Source organism: Pimephales promelas, chromosome 14 (assembly GCF_988280905.1).
Source record: "Pimephales promelas chromosome 14, fPimPro1.hap1.1, whole genome shotgun sequence".
NCBI classification, from domain to species: domain Eukaryota; kingdom Metazoa; phylum Chordata; class Actinopteri; order Cypriniformes; family Leuciscidae; genus Pimephales; species Pimephales promelas.
The window spans coordinates 33,106,437-33,119,722 of record NC_142782.1 but is presented as its reverse complement, the minus strand read 5'-3'; the positions used below and the strand labels follow the sequence as shown (position 1 = coordinate 33,119,722).

Below are 13,286 nucleotides of genomic sequence, written 5' to 3'. Positions count from 1 at the left end.
GAGTGAGGGCCGCGGGAGAACGGCGCGAGGCCGGTGGCGTGACTACCGATGAGCGACACCTGTGAGACGCACCGGTCTCGTATCTCTCACGGAGGGGCGGGAATTTTCGTAGCGGGAATCAACCGATCACTTGTTTAGCGTTCATGTAAACACTACATTCAGATTCACCAATCGGAATAAATTCAGTTAGACTGAAACAAAAGCTGTGCATGTAAACAATGAATGGCGACTGCAGAAAGCAAAAGCTGAATCCCGGACATCGACGGCCGGACATGTCCGATAACCCCTACTACTCAGCTTTCTCCACACAACAAGAGCCTGCTAGCTTAGCTTCCAAAAAAAGATGGCCGACACTATGTGTTCATTCTCTGAGTGAGATCGCCCTCTATGGGTGGGTTGAGAACATGTGACCCTACTACTACTGACTGTAGTCTTTAGCATCTGGACAAAGAAAAGCACCATAACACACACTCACAGTGTTCGGCGTCGTGACGAAACCTCCGTATTGTTTTTCCGTTTTCGCCAAGCACGTTCAAATGTAAATTGCACACGCTTATTTTGTCCAATAGATCAAAAGATCTGAAAAAAACATACATTTACCCACTCATACACCCTCCCCTCGAAGAAATCAGATAAACAACAGAGACGGATTAAAACACCAGGTGAAAACAGGAGTCTCCCTCGTCTAATTCTGATCCGATCGACCAAAACGCATCTTAAAACCAGGTACGATGTACGTAGTGGATCTTCTAACAATGGCGAGGATTAACTTTCAAGAGTTTGATGCATGTTACTGTGGAGAAGATCAACAAAGCAATTCTCTCAATTAATTCACGTGTATAGTATCTAACCATATTTTATTGTCATGCATTAAGTGCAGCATAAACTCTGTAGTTTTGTAGTGTTGCCAGCAAGTAAACGTTGTTGAGTTTTCCTTTCGACAACAGCGTTTTATCCCTGCAAATCCGTGCGCCTTGCAGAATATCTCTAAACCATTTCCAGATCCAGCGCATTTGACAGCAACAATAACAGCAATAAACACTGATCCCCCCCACACACACACACACATGAATGAGTACAGAGTTGAAATGAGTCTTTTTCACGGCCAATTGGTGATGGTTGGGGAAAAGCTCTGAGCAAACTACAACAGAAGGAGGCCACACACACACACACACACACGCACAGAAGAGTGATGGCACTGTTTGACAATATTACCGTCGTGTTTGTGGAGGAAAGATGACATGCAAACGCCTGAGTCATGCAAAACACAGCCCTTGAGAAAATGGACCCAAATTAAATGAGCAAAACAACCACAAGACCGATGCTACACTAGAATCTGACGGGTGTCATTTTTGCACCACATTGGACCCTTTTCAATTCAATTCACGTTTATGTGTATAGCACTTTTTACAATATCGTTTCAAAGCAGATTTCCAGAAAACGCACGTGTCTACATTACAATACAAGAGGGATCTGTTATCAGAGGTGACTGTCCATGTCCAAGTAAAGTATTTCAGCAATGCACGTATACAAATGACCCGTGCATATTTTAGGCAGAAACAATTCAAGCTATTATTACAAGTTATAGTGAACCTAATAATTACAATATAGAAAATTTAGCGTTGGTGCATGTTGATTCAGAGTTTGAAGTCCTCGTTTTTACATTTCAAGTCGTCATTGGGTAAACTGCTACAGTGGCAAACGCTTGGAAACTACAACAAATATCATATTTGCAATCCCAAAATCCACAACAGCATTTCTATGACTTTCCAAAAATATTGAGAGATTGATTACATTGGTTAGAAGAAGTGTGCATCAATCCCTCTGTTGTTTTAGAAACAATCACACAGAAGCATAGCGTCATTAATGGGCATTAAATTGTTTAAAAATGAAAATATAAAAAACGTTGCCAGATTTACAATCTGTAAAGAAGCATCGGTAACACTTTATTTTACGACCCGCAAACAACTGCGTAAGTAAACCGCGTTTCTGTAATTATAGCGTACGTCCGTGTAGGTATAAGGGAACAATATGTTAAGTTTTGGGTAACAAAGGGGTAACAAGCAGATTATGTATAATGTAATTATTTTAAAACTAACAGGTACCTATTCCGTTAATATATTCCAGGCAAAAATGTTACGTCTGTTGTATATAAAAGTCATCATCACATTTCTGGCAAAATATGCTCTTGTGCAATTTTACATTTAATTTTGACATTAACATTAGGGTTGGGTATCGAGAATCGAGTATCGATTGGAATCGGGACTAACTTTTCGTTTTTCCCGGAATCGTTCAAAAGTTAAAATTTCGATTCGTAGTTTCGATATTCGCAGCCCGCCAACCGGAAGAATAAACCGCTGAACAACACCTACGAAGAAGCGTCTACCGGAAGTGTTGGCATAACCGCGCGAGTCGAACATGAGTAGCTTACGTCGGCGGTCCAAAGTGTGGCTTCACTTTTCTAAAAATAACGAAATCTCGGCAAAATGCAAAATTTGTGACAGAAGGAGTATTTCCTTTAGAAAGAATTATTTCCTTCAGAAAGACCGTTGGTTAGCAAGGTTAGCTAAACTTTTTTGACCCTGCCTCTTAAAAGAATCAGAATCGAGAATCGTTAGGAACTGGAATCGAAACAAGGAATCGGAATCAGAATCGTTCAAATTCAAACGATACCCAACCCTACTTAACATTAAGTAATCTAGTAAGAAAAGCCATTCAATTTATTTATCATACTGTGCTTACATAGAGCCATATATATATATATATATATATATATATAAACGTCAAATTTTCAACGACAGATGTCAAAATGACCCTTTTATAACTTTTATATACGACAGCCATACAATTTTTGCCTGGAATATATTAACGGAATAGGTATCTGTTAGTTTTAAAAATCATTACATTTTAAATAATTTGCTTGTATATCTGCTTGTTGCCCCTTTATTACCCAAAACTTAACATATTGTTCCCTTATACCTACGCAGAAGTATGCTATTACAGAAATGCACCCATAATTTCGGTGTACTTATGCAGTTGTTTGCGGGTCGTAAAATAAAGTGTTACCAAAGCATCATTTATCAGTCTGTGAAAAGTGTCCAGACAAGATTACCAAGCACTCGTTCCTCCCCAAACCAGCCATGACTATTTTGTAAGAACAAACAAAATCTTCATGAAGTCAACCTATGCATTGTTGCATTATGAATTAAGTACAGTGCGCATTACAAGTGTTTATCCACAGTCAGTTTTTTCTTTCAGGTCAACTAGGGTCATGACAGGGCAACTATTTGAAGAGAATTCTGTCATTATTTACTCAACTACATCCATTATATACAACAGGACTGCATTGTTGAAATGTATGTGTGTCCATTTGTATAGTTGTATAGTAGCCTCTGCACAATAAACTGGGAAAGTTTTCAAACAATGCACTTCAGCTAAAATATGCCATGAAAGACAAACTAGAACAAACATACAGAAATAAACAGTCCTTGTTTTATATTTTAGGTTAGTATCCAACTGTTAAAAATCGCATATTTCATCAGCTTCCATATTGGTCACCAATGCTCTGCACTCTGGGACAAAAGAGGACAGTCTGTTTGCACGGGGATCTTGTTAGCCTACTCCCTATTGGTCAGATCTGTCCTAAAAGAGACTAGCAGGGACCTTTTGGCCTGTCCTTTCCACGAGCGCCCACGGAAATGCCATCTGGCTGGTGTGAATTATTACCACGGCAACGGCCATGTGACCTGAGACCAGTGGAAACCAAGGTCACCAAAACCTGTAGCCCATCTATTTCTGTGTCATCTCTTTTATATGAGGTTAGAAGAACCCGGTGTTCGTTCTTACGAGGACATGTCCGATCACTTAGGAGACAGATTTAATGAGAGACATTATTCGGTGTCGTTCTCATCTTCAGTTCACAATAAGGTCATTATCATTAACAAAAGACAGAACTAGCAGCGACTAATGATTTTCTAGGAAGTTATATATATATATATATATATATATATATATATATAAACTAAGAATGTGCATCAAAAAGTCACTTTAATTTTTTAATTATTTTATTATTATTATTATTATTATTATTACAATAAACTAAAACAAGTCATTCTCCAAAAATTCACTAGTCTCTAGTCATTTAAAAAAAATAATAATAATAATAATAAAGTGTAGGCCTATATATAATTGCATATATTAATCACATCCAAAATAAAAGTTTGTGTCTACATAATATATGTGTGTGTGCTGTGTATAATTATTTTGTATAATATAAATTAGGGCTGGGCAATGATTAATCGCGATTAATCACATCCAAAATAAAAGTTTGTGTTTACACAATATATGTGTGTGTGCTGTGTATAATTATTTTTTATTTAAAAATTCACAAATGTGCATGTATATATTTAAGAAAAATGCGTTATTAATATATAAAATATTAAAATTTATATATAAATTATGTATAAATATATATATAGTATATTCATGCAAATATTTCTTAAATATATACATGCATGTTTGTGTATTTATATATGCAAAATAATTTTACACAGTACATACATATATTATGTAACATGTGACTAATCGCAATTAATCGCAATTAATCTTTGCACAGCCCTAATATATATATATATATATATATATGTGTGTGTGTGTGTGTGTGTGGTGTCAAATCGATCTTACATAAACAAAAATACATATACTGTGTGTGTCTATGTTTTCAAAACCCTGTTGCAAAACAATTTCTCATATCATCCATTCACTTTAACAGTTTACTGAGAGAATATCTCCACAAAAGACACTTATCGGTATGACTTATATCAAGACTCAAGATGATGCCAAACATTCCCTCTTATGAACAATTCCCAACGAGTCCCAAATGCAAGGCTTGTTCAAGAGGGAATATCACCGAAACACCTCTGAGGATTAATGGCGATACAGGAACTGCTGTATGAAATGATGTAATTTGAGAGCAACCAAAGCGACAGCCATAAGCCACAGACCCCAGCGAAAACATCATCTGACACGGCCAGATGCTCCGCTACAGACCAACACAGACAAAGAGGGTCATAAATCAACTGTCAGCCGCAGATACCCCCCTCTCCTAAACTTATTCGTCCGCTGGTCAATACGAGCAGTCGGGCTGCGTTCAGGGGGGTCTCGGGTTAGAGGAATAAAAAAATCATTTTCCAGGAAGAAGAGTTTGAACTTGAAGCTTTGATGCATGTGAAGTTTTGGACATGTTAAAGGTGCTGCAGACCTGATTTTTTCCCACCTTTTCTCTTTCACCCGTCCTAGTCTAGGGATCTCGCTGGAGTCCAAGTTCAAGAGTGGGTGAGGGGCCCTCGGGGGACGCCATAGACACCACGTCCCGCAGGGGCCACGGGGAAGAATAACAAAGACCATCACAGCGTGCAATAAACAGCGTCTGACTGGATTCATAAATGAGTTAACAGAGATGTCTTGTAAATATTTCAAATGTTAACACATCCAGAATATGCACCCGTACCAGAAAACAGCACGCTTAACTTAAAGGCTACAGACTTAATGCTCTGAATTTCACATTTATAGCTTTGCTTCGGTTAGGCAAAATAACTTTTAGATGGGTGTTTTGTGAGACAAACAGATGCACATTTCATGATTAGAATTCGTGCAACTCATTAATCAATGCATTTTTAAACTCAATCAGTGCAAAATGCAAGAAACCCATATGGAATGATAAAAAAAATGACTATTGCAATGACATGTTCAATATATATGGGGTTGGGAAGATTGTTTTATGTTTTTGAAAGAGGTCTCTTCTGCTCACCAGCCATTTATTCGGTCAAATATACAGCTAAAACAGTAATAATATTACAATTTCAAATGTTTTCAACTTGAATATATTTTAAAATGTAGTTTATTCCTGCACTCTAAACAATGCTGGGTTGTTTTAACCCAAAATTGGGTAAAATGTGGACAAACCCAAATGTTGGGTTAAAAATGCCATTTAAAAATTCAACTTTCAAGTGTCCATTTTTTAATTGCATTTTTAACCCAACATTTGGGGTTGTCCATCCATATTTGACCCAAATTTGGCTTGAAATAACCCAGCGTTTTTTAGAGTGTGTGATCAAAGCTGAATTTTCATCATTACTCCAGTCTTCAGTGTCACGTGATCCTTCAGAAATCACTCTAATATGATGATTTGCTGCTCAAGAAGCATTTCTGATTATCAATATTGAAAACAGTTGCGCTGCTTGTGGAAACCATGATGCATTTTTAAACTCAATCAGTGCAAAATGCAAGAGACCCATATGGAATGATAAAAAATGACTATTGCAATGACACACCGTTCAATATATATGGGGTGGGGTCGGAAAGATTGTTTATGCTTTTGAAAGAAGTCTCTTCAGCTCACCAGCCATTTATTCGGTCAAAAATACAGCTAAAACAGTAATAATATTACAATTTCAAATCTTTTCAACCTGAATACATTAAAAAATGTCGTTTAATCCTGCACTCTAAACAATGCTGGGTTGTTTTAACCCAAAATTGGGTAAAATATGGACAAACCCAAATGTTGGGTTAAAAATGTCATTTAAAATGTCTTAACTTTCACTTTCAACTGTCCATTTTTTAATTGCATTTTTAACCCAACATTTGGGTTTGTCCATATTTGACCCAAATTTGGGTTCAAACAACCCAGCATTGTTTAGAGCGTATTGGAATGGTTTCTGAAGGATCACGTGACACTGAAGACTGGAGTAATGATTAAAAAAAATCAGCTTTGATCACACACTCTAAAAAATGCTGGGTTACTTCAAGCCAAATTTGGGTCAAATATGAACAAACCCAAAAGTTGGGTTAAAAATGCATTTTCAAATTTCTTAACTTTCACTTTCAACTTTAACCCAACATTTGGGTTTGTCCATATTTGACCCAAATTTGGGTTGAAACAACCCAGCATTTTTAGAGTGTATGATGAGTTGCTGCTCAAGAAGCATTTCTGATTACCAATATTGATGCTTGTGGAAACCGTGATGCATTTTGTTATTTAAAATAGAAATATTTTGCAACATTATCATTGTCTTTCCTGTCACTTTAAAGCAATTTAATGCATACTTCATATAAAAAAAAACATTCAAACGAGTATTTACACATATAATCAAAGCATCCACAAATGTTTTTGCGTCCTCCTCACATGCAAATTGCTTCTACAGACTAAAATCATGTACTAGATGTAGAATAGGTCACAATAAAACAATATACTTCAGCTTCCCCCTACAAGTGAGCCTGTTATATGCTGTGGAAGCATCGCTGCATTCATGTGGCATTAAATATGACTCAAACCGTCACAGGCTGCAGGTGAGAACATCAATAACCTGAACCAGGTGTGACCTAGACTAACTCCAGAAACAAAGAAAAACTCTGATGTGCAAATTTGAGGCTGTGCGCTCACTGCTGGTGTGGTTGTCAAAGCCACTTTTACCAGCTGATTCATAATGACAGATGGATTTAAACAATGTCAAGAGCTGAAACTTGTTCAGTGTTTAAAACGAAAAGATCAGCTAATTCACAGAAGCTCTTTGTCCTGTCCTAGAAACATGACTCCTCCCCATCAAAACGTTCAATATTCAGATCAGCGATCGATCAATGTGTTTCTCAGGCACTGATTCTTTAACATTTAATCTCCTCAATCCGGTTACTCTTATGATTCATCACCCTAGTAGACATGTTCTGAGCACAATCCAGACAATAACCATCTGATATTTGTCCAGATGAGCTCTCCGTGAAAACATGTTTGCTCTCCCTGTCCATGAACGGGCTCAGGGTTTGGATAAACTCGATATCTCGGAGCGTTTTGTCCATCTGTATTCAAAATAATAAAGACTGAGAGAGACCCTCCAACAACAGCCTATGGAGCCCTTCTTTGGAAAGGCTTGAATAACAATCGGCCACACACACACACACACACAGACAGATCTGATTCCTCTCCGGCTTGGCTTGGCATGCTCTTGTCATTTCTTATGTTACAGAACATCAATCATAGGGCTGAGTCTGTGCCCTTGCGCTGGCCGAGGCTGATTTACAAACATTAGCAGGGAATGCAATTACACAGTCCGAGAAGCGCGAACAGTCAGCGAGCGTTCTGGTTTTGAAGCGTCACAAGTGGCGTGGATGGAGCGTTCACACTGCGGTTGGAACGAAACCGGAGCGCGCGGTTAAATACGACATTGTATCATGCACACAAAAATACTAGCAATAGCAAACTATTTTTATTAAAACTTGACTATCTCTTCTAGTGAAAAGTCGAATTAAAAGGCTTTATATACATTCACACACACATATACATGCAAAACTTGTGTGAATAAATATATAAAACGTACTTAAATAAATTTTATTTTCGTTTTTTAAAAAAAAAGTTTTTCAAATACGTATATGAACCCAACATGAACACAAAGATTGCATTTCTAATAAAATTACCCATATGTTTGAATCTATATTTTTCTTCATTTTAATACAATATTATTTGACATTGACCCTGAAATGATAAGGTAATATCGTTAATGAATCAGCCTATACACACCAACATCACATGCAAGGTTGAATTTTGAACGTTTGAATACATATGTTGTTCTTAACTAACATTTTTTTCTTAAGTTTAAAGCCATTGCGAAAGCATAGGATACATCTTTAAAATAAAACTTTTTTTTTTCTACTTTTTTACGAATTCTGCTGCTGACAGCTGGCGACGAATGCATACAAGGCATAACATAACACGAGCACATTTAAGTAAATATGCATTTTATAGCAGGAATACTTACTATTCAGTCGTGTCACGATACATAAAGACGTCAATAATAAACTTTGCTATAACAGAAACTCTGATGGTGCGACGTTCATTACGCTCCATGTGATCAATACTGAAGAAGCACACTAATAAAGTCAATACGCGAGTGACAGATACATACAATCAACATTAAAGGTCTAAAATACATGAGATGTTTATTTCATAAAGTCTGAGGTGAATCACAAACCGGCACACAAACCGCGCGCGCGCCTCACCGTTCCGTATTTCTATTAGAATAAAACACATTAGGCTGATAAAAAGTTAAAGTCCACAACTCGGAAAGGCATTAAAAGTTTCTGTTTCCAACAAAGCTCGTGTGCGAAGCGTTAAAATAGCATTAAATGTGGTGTTAAAGCCCGTTGGTGTGCGCGAGGCTGCAGCCGCTGCTCTTGCGCGCTCCTGATCAATGATTGAACCGAACAAAAGGCAGAAGAGGATCAATTACTAATAACTATCAATGCAACACCACCATCCCGTCCCTCTAAAGTCCCCAAAAGAGAAAATGCATGAAATGCAAGGTGCATTAGCGCGTATAGGATCGTATCGTGCAAAAAAGGTGAGAAATAAGACCAACCTGAAGCCGCCGGAGATCAAATTTCTTCCAATATTGAAACATCGATCCCACATCGGCGGCCATCTTGAGCACAATATTCAAGAGCGGCTACAATAAATATATGGGCTGGATTCCCCCCGTTAAACAGCGTTGACGATTACACTCCACATGGAAAAAAAAAATGTTAGGAAAATAACAGTTGTGGAAACCTAGACGGGACGCGCAGCGCGCGAGAGCCGGCTGATGCGATATGATGAACAGAGTATAGATGCATATAGATGCATTAGTGCAGCTCCCTGGATTGCACTTGATTTTGGGTTTGGTAAAGTTATCAATACTGACGTAACGGGTTGATCAATAACGTCTGGGAAGTGGAAGGAGAACAACGAGCAACCAATGCGCATCGCCAGATGTTTGATGCGTAAAACGGTGAAATCATTACATATCATTAATGAGCCCATATAATTTGCAACTTTAAGTCAATAATGTGAAATGCATGCTGTAATTGCAATGAATAGAAAAAAAAAACACTGAATGGATGAAAGCTTTTGTGTTTGTAGTGAATATATATTTTAATAACGTCCTTGTGAATAATGAAGTGCTGAATAGTATTTATTGCACGAAGATCAGCGTTATTGAATAGTGCTGTCGCTTATTAAAAACTCTTATGCTTTTTAACATTTTTTTAGTAGATGATGTAAACTGCAAACAAAAAAAACAAGTTAGATGTGGTAAATATTACTAAAGCGGCATGAAATGCACAAGCTTGAACAAAAAGTGAAAGTTTAGTCTATAAGCAGTTAGTTTATGAGATTCATGGAGCTGCAATGTGTGGAATTTCAATAAATACCAGGAATATTTATTAGTGACTTATCTATAACATTTTGTTAACGAGTGCAAATGCAAAGGTGTTTTCTCTTATATATGCTATTTTGTGTGTTTGAATGCGGTTGAATAAAAAAAAATGCATTGGGGAAAAAAGCATAAATGTTATAGTGGGATTGTGCGACCAATGCATGATTTGAAATTCTGAATGGACAGTTCTGTTCAAACGTTAACACGTGCTCCCTCTTGTGGATCAGGACCATGTAGCCCGTACAATGAGGACTATATTCTGACATTAATGTACATTTTGTCCAAATCACATCTTTATAATTATAACATTGGTGTAACATAAAGACGACCATCCAGAGCCAAGATTTCCCCTAAAAATAACTCACTTTGACCTTTCCCCGAAAGAAAGTTTCGTTAACACATTGTGCGTAATGACTAACTGCATTTCTTTTTTCTTTAAAAAGCCAACCTTTTGGTAAACCTTGTTCACATGACTACAAAAAGTCTGTGGATTTATGTTTGTGTTTAGAAAAGGCCGTTTGACATGTGCATCTGAAAGGATTCCAGATATCATGTCTTGAAATGAAACTGTTTAAGAGGTTAACTGCTCCGGTGGATTGTGGACTGCGAGCAATTACTACTGAGCACATCTGTCATTCCTCTCTTCGCCATTAAAACCAAACGCAAGTCTATTTTTAAGTAGAAATGTATTTGCACTTTGTAAGCCACCTACGGGGAATATAAAAGGTGCTTATTAAAAGTTTCTGTTTTATTGCTTTTTATTTATTGCTTCAGGGGGGAAAATAACTGCGTCGGTTTTATAAGAAAGGAATAATATATCTTGTGTTGATGTGGCTCACTGTTAAATTTGAAATTTAAATCAGTTCTGATATACAAGCTTGATGCACCAACACTTATTACTTTTGTTCAAATCTAAATATGCGGACATTTTGAGGGTGCAAAGACTGTTGGATTATTGAGAACAGAACAGTGGGAGGTTTTCACAAACCACTGTAAGCAGAGCAAGCTGTGAGGTTTTGTAAAAAATAAAAAAAATAAATAAAAATACTGTTTAGTCTAACATCTGAGACAAAAAAAATTGGCAAAAATGAACGTTAAAAAAATAAGCTCAACATGTATCTAAATAAAGAGGTGATCGAGCCTTTAGAGTGCATTGGTGTGTTTGGATTGACGTTGTGTATGCAGTGGCCTAGATACACATAAAGCTTGGCAATAATATCATAATTCCAGGAATATCGGTGAGAGCTGCTGAACTCTGATATATTGATCCACTCTGGAGTGTAAAGGCCTTGAAACAGAAGCTTGTTGAGATTGCCACCAGGTGGCTGGAGTGATTTAGCAGGAGATTTTGCATCACATTATTCCTGACGACCGAAAACTACAAACTAGAAAGGTTTTAATGACGACCTATTATGCCCTTTTCAAAGTCTTGCTTTTGTTTTTGGGCTCTAATAGGTTTTAATGCTTGAATTGAATGTTCAAAATACACAATACATTTCAATTTTGACATTTTTGCAGAATTTCAAGCTCTCTTCCAAAGCAGCATTTAGTAAAAAAAAAAATGCTTCTGTCTCTTAGGCTGCATCTGATATCCCATAACCTGCTTCCCTATGTAGTAGGCAAAAAACAGTATGTAAACAAATAAAGAAGTATTCACAGTACTCAGTAGACACTAAACTATCCCATGAGGCCACAGGAGAGGATTTATGAATGGTCATAAAGCAACACAACTAACGCTGACAGGTCACATGATAATGACAACATGTCGGATGTAGGCTAGTACGTCCCAATTACATTCATACTATATAGAACATACTTTTATAACGGTTGTGAAGTAATTACTTATTCAAAATAAGTATCTCAAGAGTTCGCGATTTCCATTCCTTTCCTTAGATTTACGTCATTGCTTACGAGTTTACGTCGTTGCTTATTGTTTTTGTGGCTTCGGTATGCGCAAGCAGAAGTGATCTCTCACGTGTGTACGTCACTCATTGTTTACACAGAGATTTCAGAAGTGTTACCTTTCACTTCGAAGATCTAAACATTTATTTATACGTAAAATTGCAATGGAAGACGATTTCGATATATCAACAGACAGCGTTGATTTTTTTTTTACTTGCGCAGACCGAAGCGCCCACGCCCTCAAATCACTTGGAAGTGACTATGGTTACAAGAGGTAAAAACGATATAAATACTGTTCGTTTTCTCACACAAACCGCTCGTTTTGTGTCTTAGGGCATCAATGTGTACTTGCATTTGCGAGTCATTAAATCATGTTTAATTTGGACTTCTCTGTGCATGCTCTTTGAGGTGGTGACCAGTGTTGTATTACTCGAGACTCGGACTCGTCTCGGACTCGGTCTCGAGACCATATTTTAATGGTCTTGGTCTTGTCATGGACTCGTGTCCATTTGGACTCGGAATTGACTCATACTCGAACATTTTTTTCTTTTTAGGACTCGGAATTATTCCAGAGTCCACTCGAGTTCAATTAAAAAAATTTTTCATGATTATTAATGTATGTTAATAAAATATTTCTTTAAATTGATTGACACGCCCAGTGATTGGTGATTTTCTAGTGCGCAACTGCGCATGACCAATTGTAATAAAATTACTTTTAACACCACCTACTATGTGGCCTTTTTACCCTAAACTGATCATATTTTTTAAACTCTAAGTAAATTCAGTAAAAAAAAAAAAAAAAAAAAAAAAAGGATTTCTCTAAGTAAATAAAAGTAAATTAGGTAATCAACCCTCACTGGTCTCGGTCTCGACTCGGACTCGACCGTCTCTGGTCTCGGACTCGACTCTCTATGGACTCGGTCTTGACTCGGACTCGACTCTCTCTGGTCTCGGTGTCGACTCGGACTCGAGTGAGGTGGTCTCGACTACAACACTGGTGGTGACCATAGACCTCCATTATATGACTGACAGACAAGAACGGTTTGACCTAAAAATATCAAACTTGAAACTACTGCGGAAACAAAGACACCTACATCTTGGATGCCCTTGAGGTAAGATAAAACATACCAGCTAGCTAGCTGC

At 37.3% G+C, this 13,286-nt stretch overlaps 1 protein-coding gene across 2 annotated transcripts in view; it reads right to left on the bottom strand.

Annotated features, from left to right (window-relative positions):
• The window catches only part of cux2b (cut like homeobox 2b), a 185,762-nt gene that overhangs the window by 162,287 nt on the left and 10,189 nt on the right, over positions 1–13,286 (bottom strand). Inside the window, exon 1 of one of the 2 annotated variants that reach the window (XM_089119878.1) lies at positions 9,408–9,715. The exons of the other annotated variant lie outside the window; for it this stretch is intronic. Coding sequence (XP_088976004.1) covers positions 9,408–9,470 — 63 coding nt within the window. The 5' untranslated portion in view covers positions 9,471–9,715. Of the gene's footprint in view, positions 1–9,407; positions 9,716–13,286 lie in introns of those variants that run through there. 2 annotated transcript variants of the gene reach the window in all.